Source organism: Mesoplodon mirus (assembly GCF_964341445.2).
Source record: "Mesoplodon mirus genome assembly, chromosome: 15".
In the NCBI taxonomy this organism is placed as follows: Eukaryota; Metazoa; Chordata; class Mammalia; order Artiodactyla; family Ziphiidae; genus Mesoplodon; species Mesoplodon mirus.
The window spans coordinates 85,787,590-85,814,018 of record NC_138991.1 but is presented as its reverse complement, the minus strand read 5'-3'; the positions used below and the strand labels follow the sequence as shown (position 1 = coordinate 85,814,018).

Here is a 26,429-nt window from a genome sequence, read left to right as displayed (position 1 = left end):
GGCCGCCTGTTTGGAGGCAGGTGGGCAGCGGTACAGCGGCCCCCTCGCCGGGCGCCGGAGCCCGGCAGGAACGCGGCTCCTCGTCCACGGCGGCTCCAAGCAAGTCGCCCTCTCTGGGCCTCGGTCTCCTCGCCCGTCACACGAGGGACTCAACACCGAGCCGAGTTCCGAGCGCCAAGCGCCTGCTACCTGCCGCTGCCGGTGAGCCCCGGAGAGGAGGCCCGCCCTCCCGGGAGGGCCAGAGGCACCCGCTGGGGGGCGGGGGCGGGGGGAGGCGCACGGGAGGGCCCAGAGGCCCTCTGCGGCGGCGGGAGACCAGCGCACCCGCACAGCACGTGCCAGCGGGGCACGGGAGCAGGTGCTGGGACCAGCAACGTTTTTCTAGCCCCAGGGCACGAACAGGCCAGGAGGCCGGTGACAGAAGCTGGGTGTGACCTGAACGTCCTTTTTAAGGACATCCTTACTCAGATGTAAGCCGCTACCATGAAATGGGGACACGGGTCATCACTCCCGCAGAAGACGACAGGAGAGAGGATGCTGCACTCGAGCTGTGTCTCCAAGGCCAGGGCCCGGGGGACACTCACCTCCGCGCCACCAGCCAGGCAGCGTTCGCCGAGCAGAGCGCACTGGGTTCGGATCACGCGCGCCGCACCAGGGCTGCAGCAGGGGAGCCACGCGGGCCCAGGCTCGCGGTGCTCTGAGAGGACCCATGGCGCCTCCGCGGCACAGCCCCAGGCTTTGGGGCCCAGGAAGCCGAGGCACGCACGGGCGGGGGCCGGGAGCTGTGCTCCCGCTGAGAGCGCACAGAAGTTAGTACAGGCGGAGATGGGTTATCTGAGTCCAGCAGGATGCAGTTTCCAAACGGAGGGCCAGGAGAGCAGGGCTCTGGGCGGCAGGAGCCCGCACGGAGGGCCGAGTGGCAGAGGGCAGGGCGGCTGCCCCTCCCGCCCCATCCGGCTCCTCTTCAGCAGCCAGAGGCACCCCACGAGCACCTCTCTCCCGGAGAACCACAAACCCTATCTTAATAAACACCTTCAAACTGGAGAGGGATGGAAGGCATTTTGTTTTGATTTCATTATATTTCCTAAAATTGCTTTTCTCTCTGGAATTTTTTTCTGCCACGAGCCAGTCCAGCTGCCCCCTTGGTGGGATAATGCGATAATACTGGTGACAAGATTGGGTTTCTAATAACTTTGCATATGGCATTTCCTGTAACAAAACAGGAGGGCTTTGTTACTTAAATGGATATGATAGAAATGTCAGCCTGGAAAGGTAACCTGACAGGACAATAATGTTAATATATGAAATTAAATTCTGAAGCCGAGAGGGTTGTGCTCATCTGCAGGAGGCGGAGGTGTCGGGCCGAGCACACAGGCCGGCTGGCATCTCACTACCCGTCCTCTAGGCTTTTCTCGAGGGTCAGGAAAAGTGGGGGGAGGCGCTCTGAGAAAAAATCAGAGGCTGAGTCTGAACCTGAGTTTAAAGAATGCAAATACCACTGCCCTTGTGCCCTACCAACAGGCGCAGAGCATGATCCCGGCCAGGAGGGCAGGTGCCGGGCAGCAGGAGGGGGACAGCCCTCAGGCGGCTGGGCTCCGAGGAGAAGCTCTCAGAAGAGAAGACCAGCCCCACTGGACAGACTGCTGCCAGAGAGCAGAGCAGCGTTCAGACACCCAGGCGGGACAGCAGAGCCCCACCCCCGAGACTCCCGCTCGCCGGGAGCAGGGAAACGGAGCAGAGGGCAGGGGAGGGGGGTCCGAAGGAGCCCCACCCTTCAGGAGCCACCAACCGAGGCCTCCAGCACGTGGAGGGCACGGAACGAGCATTTGTGAAAACCAGCAACTAGATGAGCAAAGGAACACACCAGAGTGCATGTCCCTCTGGGAGGTGGACAGGACGCTGAGGGGCCAGGGCTGCAGCCATCCAGGAGGGCAGCGTGTGAGCAAGGGCCGGGCCAAGTGTGGGCACGCAGGAGGCTCAGGCCTGCGGATGTCCTACAGACCTACCGGGAGACTGCTGATCTGCCATCTGTACCAGCCACTTCATGGGTCAAACACATTTTGACCCTAATGTCTTAGCCGTGAAAAATCCTGGGACTGCTCCGTCCCAGGCCCCCGTTACCCCATCTCTGGAATGGACTGGGCTCTGCTACGTGACGCTGTCCACAGACTGGCAGCAAGGTCATCACCCGGGTGCTGGTCAGACGGGCAGGAGCTCAGAGCCTGCCCAGAACTAACCCCCAACTCGGCCCCTTCCCGAGATGCTCCGTGATTCGTATGCACGTTAACGACCTGTGCCCTGAAGATCTTTCAGGGCTCCTCCCGAAAGGCCAGCGTAGGGTCCCAGCGGGACTGGACCCTGGGTCAGTCACACTGCAGGCGACGTAACCACTCTCACGGGGATGGTGGGGAGACGATGACGCACACTCGGCCCCTGCCCACACCCCCGCGCGTTCCCCAGCGTCACCCGTCTGACCACCACTCCTCTTGGCTTACTGAGAAGTCGCCAAGGCCCGGCTGCGAAACCCGTGACTTCCAAGCCCAGAGTGCCAGGGGACCTGGCGGGAGGTCTCCCTAGTCTGCCTGGAGCCCCCCTTCCCAGAGCAGGCTGGAGGGAGAGGACGGGCCGGCGCCCGGACAGAGACAGGGGAGCGTCGATGGCTGAGGCCCCAGGAGGGACGGGCCCCAGGGTCAGCAGCACGGCCCACACCTGGTCACGGTCAGGCCTGAGATGCGGCCGCTCAGCCTCGGCTCCAGGGCTTTCCTTCTCAAATGCCGTGGTGCTGGGACTTCCACAGCTGCCTGAACCCACCAGGGCTGGCCGAGATTCCCACGGATGGGAAGGCTGAGAACGTGACCGGCTCTGAAGGCGCCAAACCTGCACAAGCCAGATGCACACCGCCCATCTCCGTGGACCCAACAGGAAGGTTTTCAAACAAACACACGGTCCAGAGACAGTATCCTCTCACCATCCACGCGTGATGCAAATGTCAACACGCAGAATAAGCCACGCACGGGGGCTGCTTTCAGGTCGTGATGAGAGACAAAAGATAAAAAATCCAGCACATGCCCCCCTCCATCACTACCAGCCCCAGCATCCCAGCTGCGCTTGAAGCCGCAATGTGCTGAGATGGAAGGGGGGCCCACGGTGCCCGTGCTCCCCGCCTCGGTGGGTGGCAAAGACCAAGCCAGAGCACACAAAGGATTCCGTTTCTCAGAACACAGAGCAGGTTCTGAGCTCCTTAAGTGTTTCCTTCCGTGCTACCCAAACCAAGAATTTTCAGCATTAAAAAAGGAGGCACACGAGAGAAATCCTTCTAATAAGATTAGGAAGCTCGACTCTAAGGAAGCATGTGGGAAGAGGATGAACGTGAGTGATCAAAAGCAGCTGGTGGCGTGTATGTTCTTTTGCAAGAGAAACAAACGTAATTTGCTTTTCTCCCAGGTGAGGGGCCTCGATGAGGACGTGGCGGCGTCAGCCACGTACCCGCGCTCAGGCCCGGCGGCGGCGGCACGCAGGTTCCCCCCGCGGAGGATGTGGCGGCGTCAGCCACGTGCCCGCGCTCAGGCCCGGCGGCGGCGGCACGCAGGTTCCCACCGCGGAGGACGTGGGGACAACAGGACAGGTGCTGCTGAGGGGGCGGCCACACGGCAGCGACCCTGGTGACTCCCAGGGAGCCGGGGCAACATGTATCAGATGTGCTCATGCCACAGAGCACCCTCCACGCCCCGCCGCACTGCCCTGGTCCCCACTGCCGCATGCCTCACCCACCAGCCACAGGAAAGCAGACGGGGGCCCCAGAACGCCACAGCCAGGCCCCCAGGGGTTCTAGGAGCCCCCCAGTTACGCTTGGAGGTGTAATGAAAACAAAAAGCTGAGACATTGAAAGTGCCAGCAACCACTACTGAGACGCTCCTGGGAGGGAGGCCTGGCGGCCGGGGTGACACGAGCAGGAGGCCATGGCGGAAGAGCCAGGGCCCGCGTACCCAGGTTCCAGGTTCAGCATCACCCGCCTGCTCTCTGTGTCTCATCAGTAAAACGGAAATACCCCCGCCTCAACGAGCTTCCACAAAAAGGAAAGAAAATACGGTGTGAAAAGCTCCACAACATAGAGGCCAACAACTTACTGCAGGATGTGCCGGTACGAAAAGCAGTCAAAGCTAAACACACTCTTTCTACATGATTCAGGTATTTAAGGTGAAAACTTATGTCCACACAAAAACATGCACATGGATGATTACAGCAGCTTTATTCAAAAAGGCAACCAAGATGTCCTTCAGTAGGTGATGGATAAATAAGCAGCAATACATCCAGAGAATGGATTTTTATTTGATGATAAAAAGAAGGGAGCTCTCAAGCCAAGAAGGGACACAGAGGCACCTGAAACGCATATTACTGAGTGACAGAAGCCAGTCTGAAAAGGCTACACGCTGTGGGACTCCAACTACACGGCCTTCTGGAAAACGTGAAACTACAGAGGCAGTGAACGGATCGGGGGTTGCCGTGGCGTGGACGGAGGGAGGGGTGCCCAGGTGCGCACAGAGGACTGTGGGGGCCGTGAAGTGCCCTGTGTGATACTGTGATGGGGGACACACGACACTAACCATTTGTCAAAACCCACAGAGAGTCCAGCACAGAGAGTGACCCCTAATGTAAACTGTGGACTTCAGTTCATGTAGCAGTTGGAAGAACGTACCACACACTGATGCAGGAATGTCAGCGGTAGGGGATTGTGGGGCAGGGGAAGAGACACATGGGAACTCTCTATTTTCTGCTTAATTTTTTGGTAAACCTAAACTACTCTAAAAAATAAAGCTATTAAATTTAAAACATGAACATTTTAAAATGTCACATACTGTATGATTCTATTTACACAATGTTCTTGCGAAAATTTCCAGGGATGGAGAACAGACTGGGGTGGGGGTAGGGGTCCAGGGTGGCTTTAGCGGGCAGCCCAAGGAGGCCTTCCCGGGTGGAGGGTCCATCCTGCATCGTGAATGAGCGGTGCTGACACAGTTCTGCGCGGTGACAACCTGACAGACGCGCACACTCTAGGAGCATGAGTTGAGGTCTTGATGTTGCACTGGAATCACCTAGGATGCTACCACCCAGGAAGCTGGTGGAAGATGCACGGGGGCCCCCCTTTCTACCATCGTCACAACTTCCTGTGCATCTAAAATTGTGTTTTAAAGAAGGTAAAACTAACCCACCCACCAGGCTCTAGCAGTCTCCTCCGTTCCTGGGCGCTGTTCCCTGGCTTCTCCGGCTTCTTCCTCTCTGTCTGTTTGCTCCCTCTCAACCTCAGGGAGCCCTCGGGAGCTCAGAGCCCTGCCCACCCTACTGCCGCCTCAGCGGTGCCTAGAACAGACGCCCCGTAAGAATCTGTGCCACGACAAAGTGCAGGACAGAGTGAGTGAATGGGTTCGGGTTCCTTCTTTCGATTCCTTCCCACCTTCCCATCTGCCTACATTGCGAGCTTGGGACACGGAAATCTTGCCTGAAGGTCGGCCTTTACAAATCCAGAGAGAATATGAGAAAATATTTTCAACAGAATAATAAAAATAACCCACATCAAAATTCATGGGGTAGGCATTTATGATAAAAACTCTTAGAAAACTACAAGTAGATGGGGATTTCATTAATCCAACAAAGAGTATCTACAAAAACCAAACAGCACACGTGGCACTTAGTGGTGAATTACTGAAGCTTCCTGAGATCTGCGCGAGCCAAGCGCCCGCACGCAGCCAGGCTCGTCCACAGGAGATGCTCTCACACTAAGGGACGCAGCAGGACTATTAGGCACAGACGCTTCACTGCATTTCCACAGCCCAGCACCAACACAGAGAAGGTAAAATCCACGAGAGACACCATCACAACTACATCAACATAGAAAACACTTAGGGGGGAAATATCTAACAACGTGCAAGACTTCTACCCTAAAAACTACCAAATACTGCTGAGAGAAATTAAAGAAGATCTAAATAAGTGGAAGAATATATAATGTTCTGGTTCAGAAGATGAAATAATGTTAAGGTGTCATTTCTCCCCAAACTGGTTTATAAATTTATTGTCAATTCATTGTAATCCCAACCATATTCCAGCAGATTTTTTGTGTGTAAACAGACAAATTTATTCTGAAATGTATAAGGATATGCAAAGGACCAAAAGGAGGCAGAGACACTTCAAGAACAATAATCAACCTGGACGTTTACTACCAGACATCAAAGCACAATAAAGCTGCATCAGTGAAGACAGGGTGGTGAGGGCAGAAAGACAGACGGAACCAATGGGCAGAACAGAGGACACGGAAGCTGAGCTGCCCCTCGGCGGTCACTGACTGACAGTTAAGGCAACGAGACTGCACACAGGGAACAGAGGGGTCTTTCCAGAAGCAGTGCTGGATCAATGGCACTTTCAATGGGGAAGAGTCATCTTGTCACCTGCTTCACTCACACCCGAAATCAACTCCAGGTGCAGGTGACACCCAAATGTAAAAGGTAAAACAATAAATCAGAGAGAAGAGAAGTGTTCCTCATCTCCAAAGATCAGTTCCTCACGACCCACAAAGCGCCGCCATCGAGGTAACAAAGCCGACAGCCGGACCGCACGAAGGTGACAAGTGCGGGAGGAGTGAAGAGGGCCCAGGAGAGGACGTCTGCCTCAGGCATCTCCAACCAAGATTCCCATCGGCTCAGCGCGGAAACAACCCTCTAAAACCCCCAAACCGGAGGGCAAGGCGGGAGCAGGCCCTCCACAGAGAGAACACGGGGGCCCGCACCTCACTAGGCTCCAGGGTCTCACACAATGAGCTGGTGCCTCCGTACCCACCAGAGTGAGTCAAACCAGAGCCACCGGGTTTTGGTGCAGACCTGGGGGGCCGGGACTCTCCCACAACTGGGGGTGGAGGGTGCACCCCGGGACAGGCACTGTGGGCACAGGCTCTGTGAGCAGCATTCCACGCCTCAATGTGCCCACAGAAGCGGGGCCACGCCTAGCCTGCCCTCACCAGGGACACAGAGCCTACCACCTGCCTATATTCCCTCCAGAAAACTCATCACCTGCTGTCCAGGACAGAATTCAAGGATGTGAGGGTTGACTTTAACCCAGGGGTCTCCCCATTCCTTCTGACCTAACGCACACTCCGACTTCTCCACGTACAAAGCAGGAACTGTCCGCATCCCTGTAGGGCTGAGCTAGTTGAGATCAGGAAGGAACGGAGAACCTCACAGCGAACAAGCTACTCTCCTGGTCTCGTGGGTCAGCGCCAGCAGCTCTGGAAGGCACTGGGCTTCAGCAGAGAACCACAGGGACGTGCCACCCTTGGCCCAAGCCTGGGCCTCCACACTGCTGAGCTGCTGACCCCACTGCGGCTCGGCCGGCAGCTGGACAAGCCTCCCCATCACACAGCTCCTGCCAAGCCGCAGATGATTTCTCAAGGCTGTCAAGCGAGCACGAGGAACATAAAGAGCTGCGTTTACACAAGGTAAACAGCACAAATCCCAATACCCAACCAAAGCCCCTCCGTCAGAAAAAGACCAGGAGCCTTGAGGGCAGCCTCCTGGGCATAGCGACGACCCTGGGCAGGGAGGGAGGCCCGGCAGTCGAGGACCCCTGAGCAACGACCGCTCCCCCCGGCCCAGGGAGACTTGCTCCCCGGAGCCTCCCTCCAGGACAGCCTCTTCTGGACACAAGGCAAGAGGAGCTCTGGCCTCTTCTCGGACGTCCCTGTGTACCTCCTGCCTCGATTTCCCAAAAGCTCACCTTCTGCCCACGTATTTGTTTCTTAAGCAGCAAAGCGGGGGTCCCACAGGGTGGGGGGGACGACATCACTACCAGACCGTGACCCTGGAGGTAAGACACCAATGACTAGTGTCCTCCTCCAAAGGCTGCTCCACTAGGGAATGGGGGTCGGCGGGGGTGCGTAGGAAAGAGGGGGAAGGGAGGCTTTTACTTTCATTTTTTGAAAAAATTCATGCTAAAAGTTAGCTTTCACTGCTTAGAGTCTATAAATAAGATTCTGTAACCATATTGTGGAATATTAGGGGCACGCTGGAAATAGCTCATTTCAAATAGGAAAATGGTTTGTGTTCACCCAGTTCTGGAAGCCAATTTTAAATTGCTTAAAATAGTCATGGTATTTTACCAAGGTAATTACACTCTTAGCTATCAGTAACAATTAAACCCTTAGACTAGAGATGCTTAATAAGGTCTCAAAATAAAATCGCACATTCGAAACACTGTACTCTGAAATGTCAAACACGCAAATAGGGCCCTCGATGGGATGCAGGAGTGAGAGCCCCGTCGGCGCACCTGGCCCAGCGCCGCAGCGGAGGGCGGGACACTGCACTCGCCACGCCCTGCCCCAGAGAGCTGGTCTGGGGGCTCCCAGAGGGGTGGGGGTGTCTCCCAAGGAAGACAGGAAGATCAGCAACCAAAGCATCCTCGAGACCTGACAGCTGCCACCCTGGAGGTGCCTCGAGCAGGAAGCACGCAGACCACGAGGGAGCCGCCGTGCGAGCCCACGGGGCTACTGAGGGCGGAGGGCGGGGGCGGGCGTGCTCGGCTCCAACCAGGAAGCGGCAGCCTGGCCGCCCTCTGCAGACCCGCTCGACAAACAGCTTAATCATGCGGCTGGCAAGATGGACCCCGCGCGCCTGACCCGGCCACCGATCCACTGCAAACATGCCTCTGAGCCACAGTTGGTGTAAGTCATCCGTCAGTGCCAGGCAATCAATACCTCCCCCCCTCCCTCTCTCCCAGATCTACGCCTGTCAGCGCAGCGGGCCAGGGCCAGGACCGAATTAGACCAAAAAGCGCCATCAGCTTCCAACCTGCTGAGCAGGGGGATGAGAGGAGTGGAAATTTCCTGCCTCGGGAGCCCAGAATAGTGACCTTTAAGGACAGAAACTGCCCAAGGAGGAAGCCAGGCACAAGCGCACGATCACGGAGGTGCAGACGGATACCGAGGGTGTGGACTCCACAGTGTTGGATATGCGGCCCCGCTGAGGAGGCGCCCGGTGCACCAGGGCTCCCAGCGGGGGATCTGTACCAGTGAACTGATGCAATCCTGGTAAAGCAGAGCAGGAGGCCGAGCCGCCAGGCTGCCAATCCAGCCCAAAAGGACACTCGCTGGGCAGCATGGGCACTAGAAGTGGACAACAAGGACAAGACCGACGGGCCCCGCACGAGGACAGCTCGCAAACTCACCAGGCGTCTCCCCTGTGGGGCCACCTGCAAAGCTGGTGTCGAGGTCGGCCAAGCCTGACCCCAGGAGGCTCGAGTGACGTGACACACACGGCAGGGGACGTGCTGGAGAGGCCGGGAGACAGCGGGCTTTCAGCAGCCGGAATGTGACCTGCCTCCTAAAAGCTTCATAACTGGGAGGTCCCAGGTTTTTATCAAACGATCAAGAACAGGCAAACAGTTGTCAGACGCGACTCCTGAAACCTCCCAGGGGGACGCCCCTGCCCCGGCCCCGGCCCCGCCAGGTCAGCACGCCCGCCTGGCCACTCACTATCAGCCTGAGGGCAGGTGGGAGGAGTCCGCCGGCATCTGGGCAACCCCGACCCTCGCCTAGAGAGCATCTGGGGACAGTTTCTGGCTTTTTCCTTCCTTGTCTTCTGAGATTTCAGCATCCAAGGCAACGTTCTAAATAACGCTCTCTCACAAAAATCGTAATTCATGCTCCAGCGAGCTGTGTGGATCGAGCCAGACGTCAGAGCCCCTCAGGCTCAGCACAGTTAGCGAAACCCAGCCGCCCAGACGGAGCTGAGAGCAGGAACGCATCCCGCCCGGTGCACCTGCACACAGGTGACAGTTTCCCACTGCGGTCCACCCTGAGCTCCCTGGGCTCCGAAGGAGGGAAAGGCTGCGCCTGCCCACCAGGCCGGAGGGAGGGCTGACCCCACCGTGAGACACAGGGGATCGGGGCTGACACCCCGATGCCCGAGGTCAGTGCGTGAAGGCCCCGGGCTCTGCCCTTCACAAGGAGGAGAGGCCCCGCAGGGAATCCCAGGGTCTGCATTTCAGAGCGCTCCTGGCAATCCAGGGTAAAAACGCGCAGGCTGGCTAAACTGCCAAGATTCTCTCCTTTGGTGAGGGGAGAGCTCAGTCTGATCTGAGCCGTGACTCACAGGCAGCGCCGTGTGTGTCTAACTGATGGAGAAGTGGGGACACAGATCACTGGTGGTTCTGGGTGCACTGCACTTGGTAGAGACCCTGGTAAACGTGGGGGCCTTCAGAGAAGACTAAGTGTGGACACGGCAGGGGCGGGCTGGGAGCTGCTGGCCCGGAAGGCAGGCCCCCGCGGCAGGCGCCCCGTACCTTCGTCAGCAGCAGGACGCGCTTCTGCAGCCGTCGGGCCAGGGCCTCATGCATCTCCCGCTTCTTCCTCTCCTCCAGCAGCTGGCTGCTGAGCTGGCGGACCTCCTCCTGGAGCTGCAGCCTGGCCTTCTCCAGTCCCCGGGCACTGCAAGAGGCAAAAGGGCAGAATGATGAGGCCTGGCCCCCAGGACAGCCCCCAGTGACGGCCCCCAGGCCCAGCGCGGCCCACGTCACTCAGGTCCCAAAATAGAGCCACACGTGCAACCAGCCCGCTGTCACTTCCTCACTTCTCAATAGCTACTTAAAGCCTTTCAGGAGTTTCTGGATTTCAAAGAGCCGCCCAGGGTGATCCCAGAACACGGAAGGTGCGGGGGAGGGAAGCTCAACTCCACACACAATGGGGAAAATTGCCAGCAGCGCGGGCTTCATTCGGGAGGGCGCCTCTGAATGACCTAAATTACCAGGGCAGGCACTTCCCATCCGAACCGCAGTCAGCCACAGATGCGCAGCTCCGTGCGGCGTGGGGACGTCAAGTACCAGCCCAGGGTGGGCCCCTTCCACAGACGTCCTGCAGAGTCGAGCCCCCCGCAGAGCTGCGACAGCAGGGGGCAGACCCCGGCACGCGCTTCCCTCCACGCGGCCAGCGCCCTGCCTCCGTTCACACACTGGACGTTGCTCTCAGGTTTCCGTGACAGACTCTCACCTGGGCCGCCTCCAGTGCCACCAAGCCGTCCCTCAGACTGCAGATCGGATGGGCACCCATGGGCTCACATGCCAACTTCCTGGCAGGGCACCTTCCGAGTTTGGTCTTTGCCGCCCTTTCCCTCAAAACTCCACCAGTCCTTCACAATCTGTAGGGACCGTCCTCTGCCCTGGCCTGTTCCCACACAGGCTTCAGGAACCCCCGTCCTGCCCCATCCACACGGGAGGTGCCCACACGTAGACACCCCCCGGCTTTTTGAGGGGACGGTGATCGGGACAGCTCCCGGGAGGGAGGACGCCCCAGGAAAAGGAGGCGCTAACCCCACGGGCGGGTGGGCGGGTGAACCATGAAGCATGGGCCGAAGATGCCGTGTCCACGCTATTCTTTCAAGCAGAGGAAACCTCTTTCTAAGACAAACCTTTAATATTCTGCTTCTGCATTTTTCTTTTGAGATCTTACCAAGATTATATTACAAGGTGCTATCTGTAACATTTAGCTGGGGTGACGCCCAAGGACAACGAGATGACTTCGAAAATACACAGGTTGGCGCTGAGGGCGCTGCAGACACCACCACCCGCATCTTGTATCGTTCTTGGCGTCCCATTTTGTCTTTTTTTTGCTTTGATTACACGATTTCAAGAAAGCCTTAATCCACAGGGATGGCAGACAATGCTTTCTTTGGAGGTGGTCTCCGCTGTGCTAATTTTTTCCATTTCACGTCTGAGTGAGCATGGGGTTATTTTTTATCGTAATTTAGTATAATTCTTTGAAGAGCTGACTACAATTTGAGAGTAAACGTGGGACACGCATTTACAGGACTTTGTAAGAGCCTCAGAGAACGCCTGGTCTCGCAGCTGGAGCAGCGTTCTCGCCCAGGGGCCCCGCACCTCACACCTCGCAGCCTCCTCAGAAAGCCTTCCTCTAAGAGCGAGTCCCCCTGCACAGCTGGCCGAGGGCTCCTGACACTTCTACGTGCTTCATAACCAAAGACGTAAAATAAAATAAAACAAATATTCACTGAAACAGACATTTAAAGAGGCCATTTTGAGTTCTAGTTCAATTTAAAACTATTCACAGGCCAATTTAATAATCAAGGACTGTGAAATCGACTCTGGAGTCACTGACTTCAGGTGGGCAAGGGCGCAGTGTTTTGAATCACTGCTCCGCCGTGTGATTTAATGAGAGGAACTCGGGGTCCCTTGTCCAAGCTGCCGAGGCCAGATGGCAGCAGCCAAGGCCAGCTTGCAGGGGACGGGGCTGCTCTGAGCACAAGCTTTCTGGGGACAGCCCTGGTGGGAACTGACAAACCCCAAGACCCACGGTTTCGGGAGCACGATGTTCCCACACAGAGGTCCGGAGGCCTCTCCGCCGAGGGCAGGTATGAAGGCCACAGGGTAACTGCTGTCCACCTGCAGAGAGCTGGAGACCCCGACTCCTGGGGCCTGGCCCAGGGCACACCTCACCTGCACCTAGCCTGTCACCACCAGCTCACTGTGTGGGCCCCTAAAACGCGGGTGGGCCTGAGGCCCCAGACCAGGCCCAAGATGTCACAAGAACAAGTACCTCAAGTGCAGGACACAGTGCCGGTCACATGTCTAGCAGCACCCACAGGTGACGACCGAGCCTTTCGGGGCTTGGGGCTTGGCCCAGGTAGGCAAAGCTCCTGCTCGCTTAGAAAAACCACCTGTCCTTCCCCCCGTGAAATGCTTTTCATGAAACCAAGATGGGAAGCAATGCAGCAGAGGACACACAACCCCAGGCACCAGCAAGCAGCCCTGGGAGGGCAGCCCCCTGGCAGGCTGGCCCGAGTGGCGCTCGGCCCGGGCCGGGGTCTCCCGGGGTCTCCAGTGGAGGCGCTCCACCCTCAGGCTCGCCAGCCCCATGTCACCCCGAGTTCCAAGGCCTGCCATGTGGCCTAACGTTCCATCAGTACTCAGTTGTTTTTAAAGCTGGACTAGACCTAAAAATCGAACCTGGGCAGCTTACAGGAGGCGGTGCTGCGGGCACCGCCCACAGAGCGCTGCTTGGGCCGCCGCAGCCTGGCTCTGACTCTCCTGAGCCCCGGTGACAAACTGGCCCAGCCCCGGAGAGACAGCAGGGGTCAAGCGGCACCACGGGCCGCAGCCCCCAAGCTGTCGTTCTGAACGGTGCGGGTCTCGGGAAAGACGACGTGTGTTCTGTGCAGCAGAGGCTTAACCCAGGGCGTGGTGCACTGGTAAGTGAAAGAGGAGAAAGAGGCGCCCGGAGAGCTTCAGGGAGCAGCTGGGGTCCCCTGAAGTCGCTCCATCTGGAGACCGAGAGCACTGGGACCCACGCCTCTGCGGGGGCACCGTGGCCGTCGGGCCTGCACCAGCCGGAGTCAGTGCTGCCGGGAGGGGAAGGGCTGCCCCGCGCCACTGGCAGGAAAGGGAGTGGCAGGAACCCCCTTCCGGGAGAAGCACTGGGCACGGGCCTCCCTCCCCGCGGCCTTGCGGCTCTCCCTGCAGCGCCCCTCCGCGGGCCGCAAAGGGCGCCGGCTGGCAAAGCAGAGCTGGGAAAGGGAGGCTGGAGCGCAGGACTGCCACGTGCAGAAGACGGACAAGAAGCAGCAAATACGTGATCAGCTCGGGAGGGAGGGAAAGCAGGGAAGGACCTAGAGGCTAGAGCAGAGCAGGGCAGAGGCTCTGTTTACGTGAGAGGGCACCGCACCACCCCAGAGGGCAGCACGAGGGGGTCTGAAACCGCTGGGTGTGCGCCAGGGGCCAGGAGGGGTCAGAGCGCGCAGACAGAAAGGGGACGAAGAGCAACGGGGAAGGGCCGCGTGGAGAGGGCAGGAGAGAGTGAGAGGGAAAAAGAGAGCAGAGACGAGGACCTCAGAACAACGTGGGGGAGGGGCGGCCCAGGAGGCGCTGGCTTTGGTCTACAGGTTCTCGGGGGAGCAGGCCAGAGCGCAGGGTGTGCTCAAGGGAGTGACCCCGCAGGGTGGGGACGTCCCGGTGGGCGGGAGTGGAGGGACCATGAACAGCCAGGCCTCGGGGGACAAGCGGTGGACGAACTGGCACCAACAGGGCCTGGTCTTGCACAGGAGTGCAGGTTTCTGACGTTTCCAAGAACTCCCCCCGAAGTGCCCCAAAGTGGTTTCTCACAACACCTGCCAACGGGCGGCCCTCCCCTGTCCTCGTGTGCCAGGGGGTGAGAGCACACCTGCAGTCTCTCCAGAGAGGGCCTCCCGCAGCCTGGGCCGCAGGCCCGTCGGCCACCGCTCTGCGAACAGAGGCCTGTGGGTCCCCAAGCCCCGACCCAGAGCGCCAGCACCACACGGCCGCCTCTTCCCGGCGGAACGCCCTCTAGTTCAATCGCGGCCTTCCTTGTGAAGTAAAGAGGAGAAAACCCATAAAAAATTAAACCTCTGGTTCCGTGCTTACGCTGAACCCTGAAGTCAGTGGCATTTCCGTGAACCTCTGGGAGTTCAAAATGAAGCCCTCAGTTCTCAGAGGAGAGGGTGGCACGTTCATCCATCAGTACCTTTCTGAGCTGGCGTCTGCGGAAGGAAGTAAGGCCTGAGCTCTTGAGAACCCCTCTCTGTGCTGTGACGGGCCGCTGCAGCCCACTGCAATGTCATCTTCATCAGAAAACCCCCAGCCTAAGGAGATCTACCTTCAAGGAAGGATGAAAGGACACGCACGCTGTGAAGCCACAGGCAACACCTGAAAGACCTTCTCTCTCTCAGCGCGGTTCCGCCCTGCCCTCGCACCGCACACCCGCCTTGAAAAAGAGCTGGTTGAGATCCGTACCACCGTTTCCTTTTCTGAAGCTTCACACGGGACTAAAGAAGAAAGCAGAGATCAGGAGCTGGGAGCTCCGCGGTGCCCAGCACGCTTGTGCACCCCTGGGTCCTGCTGAGTGTCCACACAACCCGAGAGGAAAGGGGATCGCTACCGTATCCCTATCCCCAGACGGGGCACACACAGCCGGTGGGTGCAAGCCAGGCTCTTATTCAGACCAGAGCCCTGACTACACACGTGGGCACCCTCTCACCGCACGGCCAGCCTGGACCAACGGCTGAGATCAGGTCTTGGGCACAGCAGCGGGACCCTGGGCTCCATCAGTCTGGTCAAGGGGTAGCTTCGGCATGTGTGCGGAGAAGGAAGGGGACCAGGGAGCCAGGAGGGCGGGAGGTGGGCAGCCCCTCCGTTCTGGGTCCTGCTCAGACTCAGGAGGGGCCACCTAGGAGAGGAGCCATGAGCCTCGCCCGTCACCCCCGACGCCCAGGCCCGGCGTGGCACACAGCCGTCTTCACATACAGCATCTAATTCCAATCCTAAATGCCTCCAAGTGTCATTACACATTTCTCAGAAAAAAATAAAAAATCCAAACAGTGGAAACAAAACCAGAGAATGAAAAAGGCAAAGGATGAAGTAATTACCAGTCAGAGGAACGGCGAGGGGCAGCTGGGGGCTGCAGCGGGCATGAGTCCCTCAGCGTCAGAGGTCAGGCCTCCCCGCCACCTCTCCACCGCCCAGCTCCCCACATCTCACCAATGCAAATCGCCAAATTCAATTTGCATTCCCAGATAAACAGAGGCCACACGGTAAATACTCTCATCTGACCTTGAAATGTGAGGAGGAAAATTACCCTTTGCATTTCAATTCAAACCCAACCATAATGAAGAATCCAATTTTGCTGATCCGTTACCAACCTGTAACTGCACGGGTGGGTGGGGCTGACTCCAAATTCCGGGGTGGGGAGCCCAAGCGAGGCCGGCTGGAGCAGCCCAGTGCTGGGTGCCAGGCTCACGGCAGGATGCCCTCAGCCCACCCCAGGGGCCCCCGGGACTCAGGACACAGGCATGGCAGGGAGCAGAGGGCAAGTTGGCCCCTCGGGTCCTGCAGAGCAGCTGCCCGGGACCCTCGAGCTCCGGCTCTCAGCACAACCCGGGGGAAGACGGTGGACGGGTAACTAAGGTGACCCTTCGCTCAGGAGGCGCAGACGCCCCATGCAGCGGAGGTGACCTTCTGACCTCTCAGGTACACCATCTCACTAAGCCCCACAGCATCCCTGAGGATGCGGGTCTGGAACATGGCCCGCAGACGGGACAGCCAAGCCGGACCCAGGGAGAGGGACCTTCTACACCGCGCTCGGCAAACTGTCCGCCGCCTGCTCTGGAAATACAGTTTGGCTGGAACATGGCCTGACCCGCTCCTCACGTGGCGTCTACGGCTGCTTTCCTGTGACAGAGATTCTGTGGCCTGAAAAGGCAGAACTATTTACTACCGGCGGGCCCTTTACAGAGACAGGCTGCCTGTCACTGCGCTCTGCCTGATGTAAGGTCCGGAAAGGCCTCCGCCCACTGGCGGTCGGTCCCCTCCCCGCCCCGCCAAGTGGAGCTAACGGCACAGAAGCTCGTGGCAGCCTGGCCGGCCCTGGGCACTGCCGACACAGGACCCCTTACCAACGAGACGAGCGCCACGCAATGCACTGTCCCCTCACGCTGCGCCCCAGCCTCTCACATCCGGAGCCCAGGGATCCTCCTGTTTCTGGTCTGAACAGACGCCACAGCCTCCAGGCCCCCTGTGGCAGCGACCTCCGTGGCTCTGAAGCCAGGCTGCGTGGGCACGAGGGAGGCGAGGAAGAGCCCACAGAGCAGCAGGCCCGGTACTCTTCCCCATTTCCCATCCGAATCCCCCTCCTCCTTCAGCTGGGGGTGGCAGGTAAGTGGCCGTCCCAGGGTCACAGAGCTCCACGTGGCCGATGATGCTGAGGGTCAGGCTGCCCCCGCAGCACACCCGTCTCTGTCCTTCCAGACCCCCCATCTCCCTTCCCTGGATCAAGGATGGCAGATGCCTCAAGGCAGACCCACGCCCACCCCCAGGGGGTCAGGAGCACGGGCTGCAGGCCGGGGTCAACCACCTCCACCAAGGGAGAGGAAGGGGCACGCCCAGGGCATTCACGTGCACCTCACGGAGGGGTCCCGAGGGGTGCAAACAGGTCCGGGACAGACGAGGTCGGGATGCGAAAAAATAAACAAGCTTCAAACACCCAGAGAAGCCCCGTGACAGGGTAACCTGGCTAAACACCTGCTTAAAACAGCTCTGGAGGGACACTCCAGGGCCCGGTCCAGGCAGCGTCACTGAGTACTGAGCCTCAAGTCCTGAGCACTATACCTTGGGTGCCCAGTACTAAGCAGTCCACCTCAGGGGCCAAGCACTGAGCCGCCAGTACTAGGTACTGAGCCCCGAGTGCCAAACACTAAGCCAGAATGTGGTCTGCGCTCCAAGGCGGGGAGGGTCAAAAAACAAGAGGTGGGCAGCCTGGGGCCTCCAGAGCGTCTGCCTTTACGCCTGGCCAGTCGTGGTGTTGACGAGAAAGCAGCAGACCGGGCAGCGAGGATGCGTCGGCTCCAGGCCCAGCCCTCAGAGACCTGTCCCTCTGGAGGCCTGGACTTCCACACCCACGAAGCACGGACAACCCACGGGAGGGACACGGAAGGGGACGTGGCAGCGGGAGCAGCACCTGGACACGGCGCCCCAGAGCCCGCAGCTCCAGCTGCACAAGCGTAAGGCAGCACAGCAGCCCCTTCCCCGTGGGGGGACGCGGACTCAAGGGGCCTTGAGCACGGCGCTTGGTGCCAACGAGAGGTGCCCGAGGCGGGGCGGGTGGTGGCAGGGACACACAGTAGGTCCCACCGCGGGGCACGCCTGTGACTTCTGATGGCCCGGCTCCAGGTGGGGACCCCGTCACAACCCAGGTCAGGACCTTCCACCACTGCATCGCCCCGAGAAACCAAGGAGGGCCCCGCGGCTGGGAGCACGTGGTGGAAGCAGCCCCGAGGACGCCCGGAGGTGGTCTCCACACGCAGGCGGTGGGGGGGGGTGTGACGCTGCCATGCACGTGCCCGTGGAGGGCCCTCCGTCGGTGCTGGACTTCATGTCCACCTCCTCGCAGGAGCACGGAACCAAACCTCAAGCTCAAACGCAGCCCTTTAGATACAGAATGATCACCAAAAATCAGACTCTACAGGGTGAGAAAAGCGAACGCACTACACCCTGCATGTCCTCGATCTCCTCGCAGGAGCAGGGCCTGGCGAGCGCCCAGGAGCGGGCAAGGGCAGGCTGACGTGCTGGGGCTCAGGCCTTGGCTCTCTTGAGCACCCTGTGGATCCAGCGTTGGGCTTAGCTGGATATAAAAACAAGACAAAAAGGAAAAGATTTTTACAAGATCACACCTCCTGTCCTCAAGGCATTCACCGTCCAGCACAGGAGAAGAATAAAACATGGCACAGCGGATGCAGGAAGCTGGAGGGAAGGGAAGGGGCACGGCTGCCTTAGAAGGACGGCCAAGCCGGGAGGGCACAGAGCTGAGCACCGCCCGGCCCAAGCAAGGGCAGGAGGTCAAAGGGCAGGACCAGGCCACAGGGGTGGGACAGGTGGGCAAGTTCCAACGGCGCCTGTGAACTCGGCCAGCGGTAAAGGTGAGACGGCCCAAGCTCACCCCACCCCCCCGAGTCGCCCGAGAGCCCAATCAGCAACGCTGGCGCTGAGGGTCCCGACGTGCAGACCTTCGCCAGCAGCGCCCTCCACGCCTTTGATCCACACCTGTCCCCGCGACGGTCCTTCTCCTGGGTAACGAAGCCCATTCCGCCCGTTTACTTTCCCATCGACGTTGCTGTCCTCAACCAGAGCACAAGAAACCAACAGCCCGCTGGGTGAGGCGCCTTCACGGGATGCTGACATCCACTATGTCCTACAGCACCGCCGTCCCCGCCGAAAGAGGAGCCTCCACCAGGCACGCAGCCCGTGGGGACTCCCCCGGGGGAGGACTCCTCCCTCCACGCAGGTGACACCAGGCAAGCTTGGCCACACACCCTCTAAGCGCTGCTGCTCTCATCCACAGCTCTAAGGCACTTCTGTGCTGAAAGGAGAAAACTTAAGTTACCAGTTCCTCCTTCATTGCTTTAGTCAAGCATCCACACAGCCTTGCTGTGTCCACAGAGCTGCTCACTCACTGATCCCACTTCGTCCCCCACAGGCGCGGGGGCCCCGGGGGGTTGACACTTGCCTGGAGAAAGGCCAGCTCTACTCAGTTTTTTTCCTCTTGAACTTTAAGAGCGACTAAGACAGAAACGACCTTTACAAGGCAGGGCCGGTCCTGTCGGGGAAGCTGGAGCGCGCTCACTGCTCTGCTCACACCACAGGAGGGGCCGGGCTCCTGACCTCACCTCGCACGTGCTGCCAGGCACGCCACAGCGGGTCTGGGTGGTGGCGGCCATCGGGGGCAGCTGTGGCCAGGGCTGCAGAAGCGGCAGCCACAGCCGGGCTCACGTTCGCCCTCCACCACTTGCCAGTGCGGAATGGGGACCCGAGGACACTGACAGTTTCTAAAGATTCCTCAGAATAAAGCACTTTGCTAAGAAACTAAAAGACTCCCTGACATATGGCAGGCCCTCTGTGTCCAATCTTCCAGTAATTTTTGTGGATCATCTCTCAACTGGCTGTGGGTACCTTCTTAAGGACTGCTGCCGGGGGTTCCAGGAAATCTCTGCAGTTTATTTAGTGACAAGGCAAGGCTGTGGCCCCAGGAGTGGGGAGGGAGGTCAGGCGGGAAGGGCACGGGGTGCTCCCTGGAAGAGGTGTCACCCAGAGGCCCCGAGCGAGCGCCAAGAGTGGGTGTCAAGTCTGAAGGGGGGAGAGCACAAGGGAGGTGGCGATGCTGAGGGGGGCGCCTCCCCACTGAAATGGCCAGCTTGTGGTGCGAAGCAAACACCACACGGGGTTCAAGAAAAGGCAACAGAAAACCATGAAGACTGCAACACAGGGCGAAACCCACACCAAGACTAACGGGGCCGGAGAGACAGGCCCACCCACACCCACCCGCCCACCAGTCAGCCAGGCCGCGCGGGGGTCGAGGGCCTGGACCTGGGAGTGCACAGCGCGGGGCCAAGAACAGGAAGGTGGGGGTCCCCATCCCCAGCCTAGTGACTCCACGAGGGCCCCAAACCAGCTGAGGTCTGGTTTTCCACGCAGACCCGACTTCGGGGAAAGAACACTTCAGGGACACTGACATCCATGCGGTAATTCTACTTCTCTTTGGAAGTTGGTAAGTCTGTACATCTGACAGGGCGTTTTGAGTGAATGGTGCTGGGCAGGACAGGAGTAACAGAGCAGCTGTGAAAATTCAACGATGTCCAGAAGACTCTGGTCAGCAATTCAGAGAACAAGCCTGGAAGTGTGTGAATAGCGGGCATAGAAAAACGAAGGTCTGCTGTGATTACAAATACTGATTTAGTTCTCTGAAATTTCCGGAGGAGAGAAGGAGCCTAGCCAGCCGTGGGGCCACAGCGGTGCCAAGCATGTCACATGGCCCCACCGCCAAGCACGGAGGAGAAGCCTGTGACCTTCAGGTACCTGGAGCAGCCTCGGGTCCCCAGGCAAGCCGGGCACGGTGACAAGCGGGAAGGCAGCGCCGTCTCCAGCGGCGTCCGTGGGCGTCCGTGGGCCCGCCAACAGAGCCGCGCAGAGGGCCGTGTGCGCGGCTGCCGGGGCCGCTGCGGCGCTGATACCAGGACGGCCTGTCTGCTGGCGAGCAGATCAGGCACAGCAAACGCAGCACGGACAGCAGACTTCCCACTTCCCACCGTCGTGGCCGCCGCGGCTGCTCACCCTCCCGCCCACCGGTGCATCGCTTTCTGAGAACAAGACACCGGAATCTACTCCACGCCTGCGCATGGGTGCGCCCTGGCTCCCTGTCGTCGGACCCCAGGTGACACAGGAAGCCACCACTGCCATCGTCGGACTCGGAGCAGAAAGAAGAGGAGCCCAAACACACAAACAGGACCCGGCAAGGGTGGGATGCACGCTGGGACCCTTGGGAGATGGGACGAGAGACCTTCACTGTGTTGCCGTCGGGGCTGGCAGCATCCGGCAAACACCGCCACCCTCCCCCGGTTACACACACGCCCGTTTAACACTGCCCACCTGGACAAGCTGCGTCCCATCGTCATCCCCGCTGGACACGGGACGCCCGGGCTCTGGAGGCAAGTCAGTGAGGCGGTGAGAGTTTGAGCTCAGGTCTCTCCGTCATGACATTACGCTGGTCATGAGCACCGGCTCACGCTCGCAGCCACGGGTTCCCTGCTTACGTGGCCAATCAATCAACGCGAATCGAGCGCCTCCTGTGTGTCAGTCACCAATCCAGGCAAAGGAGACAATGGTGACCGGCTTCAAGGAGCTCACGCAGGACAGACGGTGTCCTGGGACGTGCCAGGGGGTGCGGGCTGCCCAGGCTCTGCCAGCTGCCCACCCTGCACTGTGTGCGCGGCTTCAGCCCCAGCGGGTCCCCCGGATGTCCTCCTCACTCACGGGGCTCCCCCGACAGCACGAGGCCACGTGGAGCCTCAGGCCCCCGCTGCTCTGCTGCCCCAGAGCTGGGAAGGAGACAAGCCAGTGCTACCAAGCGCAGACGGAGGGTTGAAACCCCCCACCTGCTCAGAGGTCCAGCCTTGCCTTGCCCACAGACCACTTAAACGACGAGACCTCCCTATCGGAGACCCGCCACCAGACAAGATCATCCCCTCGCTGGTTTCCTGCGTGGCCCTGGGTTCATCATGAACATGACCCCGCGTATCAGATACTGAGAGCTTCTGACTGAAAGGCCATTCTCTGAAATGACCTCTTTACAGTAAATTGCACAAGCAGGAGATGGCACGGAGAAATGGCGACTGAGAAGCCGGCTCACATGGGAGGGAAGGAGCCTCGTGGAGCCCGAGCAGGAGGCCTGAGTCCCCATGCAGAGCTCAGACTGCCGTCGACGCCCGCCACGTGTCTGGGGCCAGAGGATCTCCTAGGCGCCAGCCCACCCCTGCCCCCCCGCCCCATTCACACTGAAGGAAATGAGGTTACTTTGAGGGCACCTGCTCACTAAGCCTCACTTGGTTCTCAGGCATTAACATTACAAAACCGTTTGTTGAAGAACTGACTCATTTTTAATTGAGACAGTCATACCATTTTAAAGTGAACAATTCAGTCGTTTTTAGTCTATGTACAACGCTGTCCAAACATCGAGACTAATTCAAGAAGATTTTCATCACCCCAGACAGAGGCCCCGTCTGTCCCGTCAGCAGTCACTCTCCATTCTCACCCCCCGCAGCGGCTGGCCCCAACTAACCTACTTTCTGTGCCTATGAATCTGCCCACTTTGGGCATTTTGTCTTACTGGAATCTTACACTACGTGGCCCTCTCCAGCTGGCTTCTTTCACTTAGCATAATGTTTCCAAGGTTTGTCCTACTTCACCATGTACCACTGCTTCATTTCCTTTGTGGATGAGTAATATTCCACTGGGTGGATGGACCACAACTTGTTTATTCATCGGCTGCTGGGCATTTGGATTCCTTCCATCTTTTGGCTGTTGTGGATAATGGTGCTATGAACACTCAAACGCAGGTTTTTGTGTGAACATATGTTCTCAGTTCTCCTGGGCACATAACTAGGAGTGGAACTGCTGGGTCATATTAACTCTGCGTTTAACCTTCTGAGGAACGGCTAGACTGTCTCCCACAGCGGCTGTACCGTTTTACTTTCCTACCAATAATCTGTGAGGGTTCCAATCTCTCCACATCCTCACCCAATGCTCTTTATTTTCCATCTTTAAAATTATTATTACAAAAAGTATTGTATTGTACAATGACATATAATTATACGTGCAACTTTATTGTTATGTATGACATATCATTATCATGCTAGCCATCCTAGTGGGTGTAAAGGGGTATCTCACTGTAGTTTTAATGTTCTTCATGTGCTTCTTAAACATTTGTAGCAATGTCTACTTAAGTCCTTTGCTCTTTTTGTGGTAAAATATACATAACATAAAATTTTAACCATTTCTAAGCATCCAGACAAGTGGCATTAGTACATTCACACTGTTGTACAACCATCACCACCATCCATCTGAGAACTCATCTCCCCCAAACTGAAATGCTGTCCCCATTAAGCGCTAACTCCCCCTGAACCCCAGCCCCTGGCACCCACCCTCTTACTCTGTCTTTATGGATTGGGCCCCTCTAGGGACCTCACAGAAGTGAAATCATATCTGTCCTTCTGGGACTGGCTTATTTCACTGAGCATGTCTTCAAGGTTCATCCATGTTACAGCAGGCGTCTGAACTGCCTTCCTTTTAAAGGATAAGTGATATTCCACCGCACGGAGGGACCACGCTTTATTTGTCCACCCACCCTCACCCCTCGAGGGACACTGGGCTGTCTCCAGCTTGACTACTGTGAATAATGCTGCTGAGAGTGTGGGTGTGCAGACATCTGCTCCAGCCACCCCGGCTTCCACAGCATCCACAAACTTTGTACCCCACCAGCCATGCACAAGGGTGACAATCTCTACCCCCTCACCAACACGTGTTTTCTATGTTTTTGGAAGCAGTCACCCTAAAGGGTGAGAGGTGATATCTCATGGCTTTGAGCCCCATTTCTCTAAGGACTAGTGATACTGAGCATCTTTTCATGTCCTTATCGGCCATTCATTTATCTTTTTTGGAGACATGTCTATTCAAGTACTTTGTCCATTTTTTAATCGGGTTGTTTTCTTGATGTTCTGTGTGAGAATTCTTTATATATTCTGGATACCAGACCACTATCAGATACTTTGCAAATATTTTCTCCCTTATGTGGGTTGACTTTTCAATTTCTTGATGGTGTCCTTTGATGAATTTAAGTTCTCTATTTCAATGAAGTCCATTTTAGTAATCTTTTTTTTTTTGCCTGTGCATAAAGATACTTGTGTATATTTTTGCTTGGTATCATATTTAAGAAACCATTACCCCCTAACCCAAGGTCACAAAGATCTATGACACCAATATTTCTTCTAAGAGCTTTATAGTTTTAGTTCTTGCATCTGGGTCTTTGATCCATCCGAGTTACTTTTTGCATATAGTTTAAGGCAGGGATCCAAATTTATTCTTTTTTATTAATTTATTGATTTATTGATTTATTTATTTTTGGCTGCGTTGGGTCTTCGTTGTTGCGCATGGGCTTTCTCTAGCTGCGGCTAGTGGGGGCTGCTCTTCATTGCAGTGCATGGGCCTCTCATTGTGGTGGCTTCTCTTGTTGAGAAGCATGGGCTCTAGGCGCACGGGCTTCAGTAGCTGAGGGCACGCAGGCTCAGCAGTTGTGGCGCACAGGGTTAGCTGCTCTGCGGCATGTGGGATCTTCCTGGACCAGGGCTCAAACCCGCGTCCCCTGCAGTGGGAGGTGGACTCCCAACCACTGTGCCACCAGGGAAGTCCCACATTTATTCTTCTGAAGTTATCTCAGCACCATAAAATAAATTAGGAAGTGACTTCTCATCTTCTATTTTTTGGTGTTAGTTTCTTCTACAAATGCAAGGTAAAATTCACAGTGAAGCTTTGTGGGAAGTATTTCGGTTGCTAATCACCCATTATAGGTCTATTCAGATTTTCCATTTCTTTTGAGTCAGTTTGGATACTTTGTGCATTTCTAGGAATTTGTCCATTTTACCCAGATTACCTACTTTGTTGACAAACAATAGTTCATAATATTTTCTTAACATAGTTCTTCATATTTATATAAGGCCACTTCCATTCCTGATATTAATAATAAGAGACGTCTCTCATGTTTGTTTGGTTAGTCTAGCAGCTAAAAGTCTGTCAATCTTATTCCACTGTGGTAGGAGAACATACTTTGTATGCTTCTGACCATTTTAAATGAGGCATATTTCGTGGCCTGACATTAATGATCTGTCCCAGACGATGTTCCCCGTGAGATGGAGAAGAACGTGCATCTGGCTGTTGAGTGGAGCGTTCTACAGGCGTCTCCATGCCTAAGTGTCCTCACCTACAAATCGGGACAGAAATCCCTACCTCCTGAGCTTCTTACACAAACTCAAGGAGGCAGGTACAGAAAGGACCCATCGCAGCTCTGCATCCAGAGTAGGTGGGTGTGAACCACAGCTGCGGGTGTGGCGGAGATGAAGCGATGCTCAGGTAAGCCAGGGAAGAGCCCTCCCTCACCTGCACGTTGGCTCCTCTGAAAGCTACTCAGCCTGCGGATGCCAGGGCTATACTTTGATTTCCTAGAAAAGTCTGACTCAGAGGATCCACCTTCGTGGTAGGGGCGGGGGGGTGGCCTGTGTGGGGCTTGTGCACATGCCCCCCTGGGAGACGCAGCCCACGGGAGTGGAGACAACAAAGCAGGGTTTCTTTACTGTTTTTCTGGGAGGGCACTGCAGCACCGTCTGCGCTTATACCCGCGGGTGCCCCGCAAATGCTGAGGAAGGGCCGCAGAGTTGAAAGCGGCGCGTCACCCCCCTTCCCCAAGAGCCCCTCCCATGCACACAGGGCCACCGGCTTTCAGAGGGAGCCTACCGCCCCACGCAGCAATCCCAGCGGGCAAAGAGTCCTCAGCAAGAGGAGAAAACAGGCCGGTGACAAAGAAAAGTGCTTCTCTCCACACAAATTCTTCAGAGGAAATGGATTTCCAAGTGGCCATCTGTCCATGAGATTAGCATCCCAAAGCCACGCAGCCACACAAGCAAGGAGCCTGGCTCTGGCTGAGCCCAAACTTCATCACAGTAGTAGAAAAACTCCCATTTAAATGATAATACGAAGTGCTTAGGAAGCATCTTACAGAAGATCCCAACTGCACCCCAGCTTCCAGGCAGCAATCAGAAGGGCCGGCCTAGGCAGGCTGGACCACACCTGCCCCTCCGCGCAGGCCTTCCCCTGGTCTGCTGCCAGCCTGGACCTTCCACGGCTGAGTGTGGAGGAGAGGAGGAAAGTCAGCTGGGGGCACAGTCACCACGCGGCCGCTCCCCCAGACTGAGTCGCCCTCAGGAGGCACAGACCTGCCTGCAGCCCCACGTCCAGGGCCTCCCTTCTCTTCCCTACTGGTCTCTCCGCCGCACCTTCCACTGTCCCTTCAGGTCTCCTCTGAGAGACGCTTCCCCGCGTGACCCTGCCACCTGCCCAGCCCCCCTCCAGGCGCAGACGCCGCCGGAGCGCCTCAGCTTCCTTCCGCCACAGCACGCCATGCAACGCGCCACCGTCTCTGTCCCATCAGACGGCGTGTGCAGGAGGGCAATGGCCACACGAGGTCCCGGCAGACCACCCGACACCCAGGAGGGGCAGCAGATCCGTTCTGAACGAACAAAGAGCCAAACAGACGTCCGACCAAGAGACCGGAGCACCCGAGGGCCAGGAGACGCACAGGGCGTGTGCTGCAGCAGGAGAGGGCGGTGCGCCCGCCAGCCCCTGCCAGCTGTAGAGGGGCCCAGGGCCCAGACCCCTCAGACCTGTGGACAGCAGGCTGAGAGGGGCCTCCTCAGCACTGGGAAGAGGGACGCCCCTGAGAGCACACACTGGTAGCAGTGGCCGCTGTCAGGCTTCCCAGGGTGGGTGGGTGC

The 26,429-nt window shown here is 57.6% G+C and overlaps 1 protein-coding gene across 2 annotated transcripts in view; it reads right to left on the bottom strand.

Annotated features, from left to right (window-relative positions):
* Nucleotides 1-26,429, bottom strand: part of MAD1L1 (mitotic arrest deficient 1 like 1) — a 323,431-nt gene that overhangs the window by 161,884 nt on the left and 135,118 nt on the right. For both annotated transcript variants that reach the window (XM_082645300.1, XM_082645299.1), the window contains exon 11: nt 10,324-10,468. In XM_082645300.1, the coding sequence (XP_082501426.1) occupies nt 10,324-10,468 (145 nt within the window). The remainder of the gene's footprint in view (nt 1-10,323; nt 10,469-26,429) is intronic.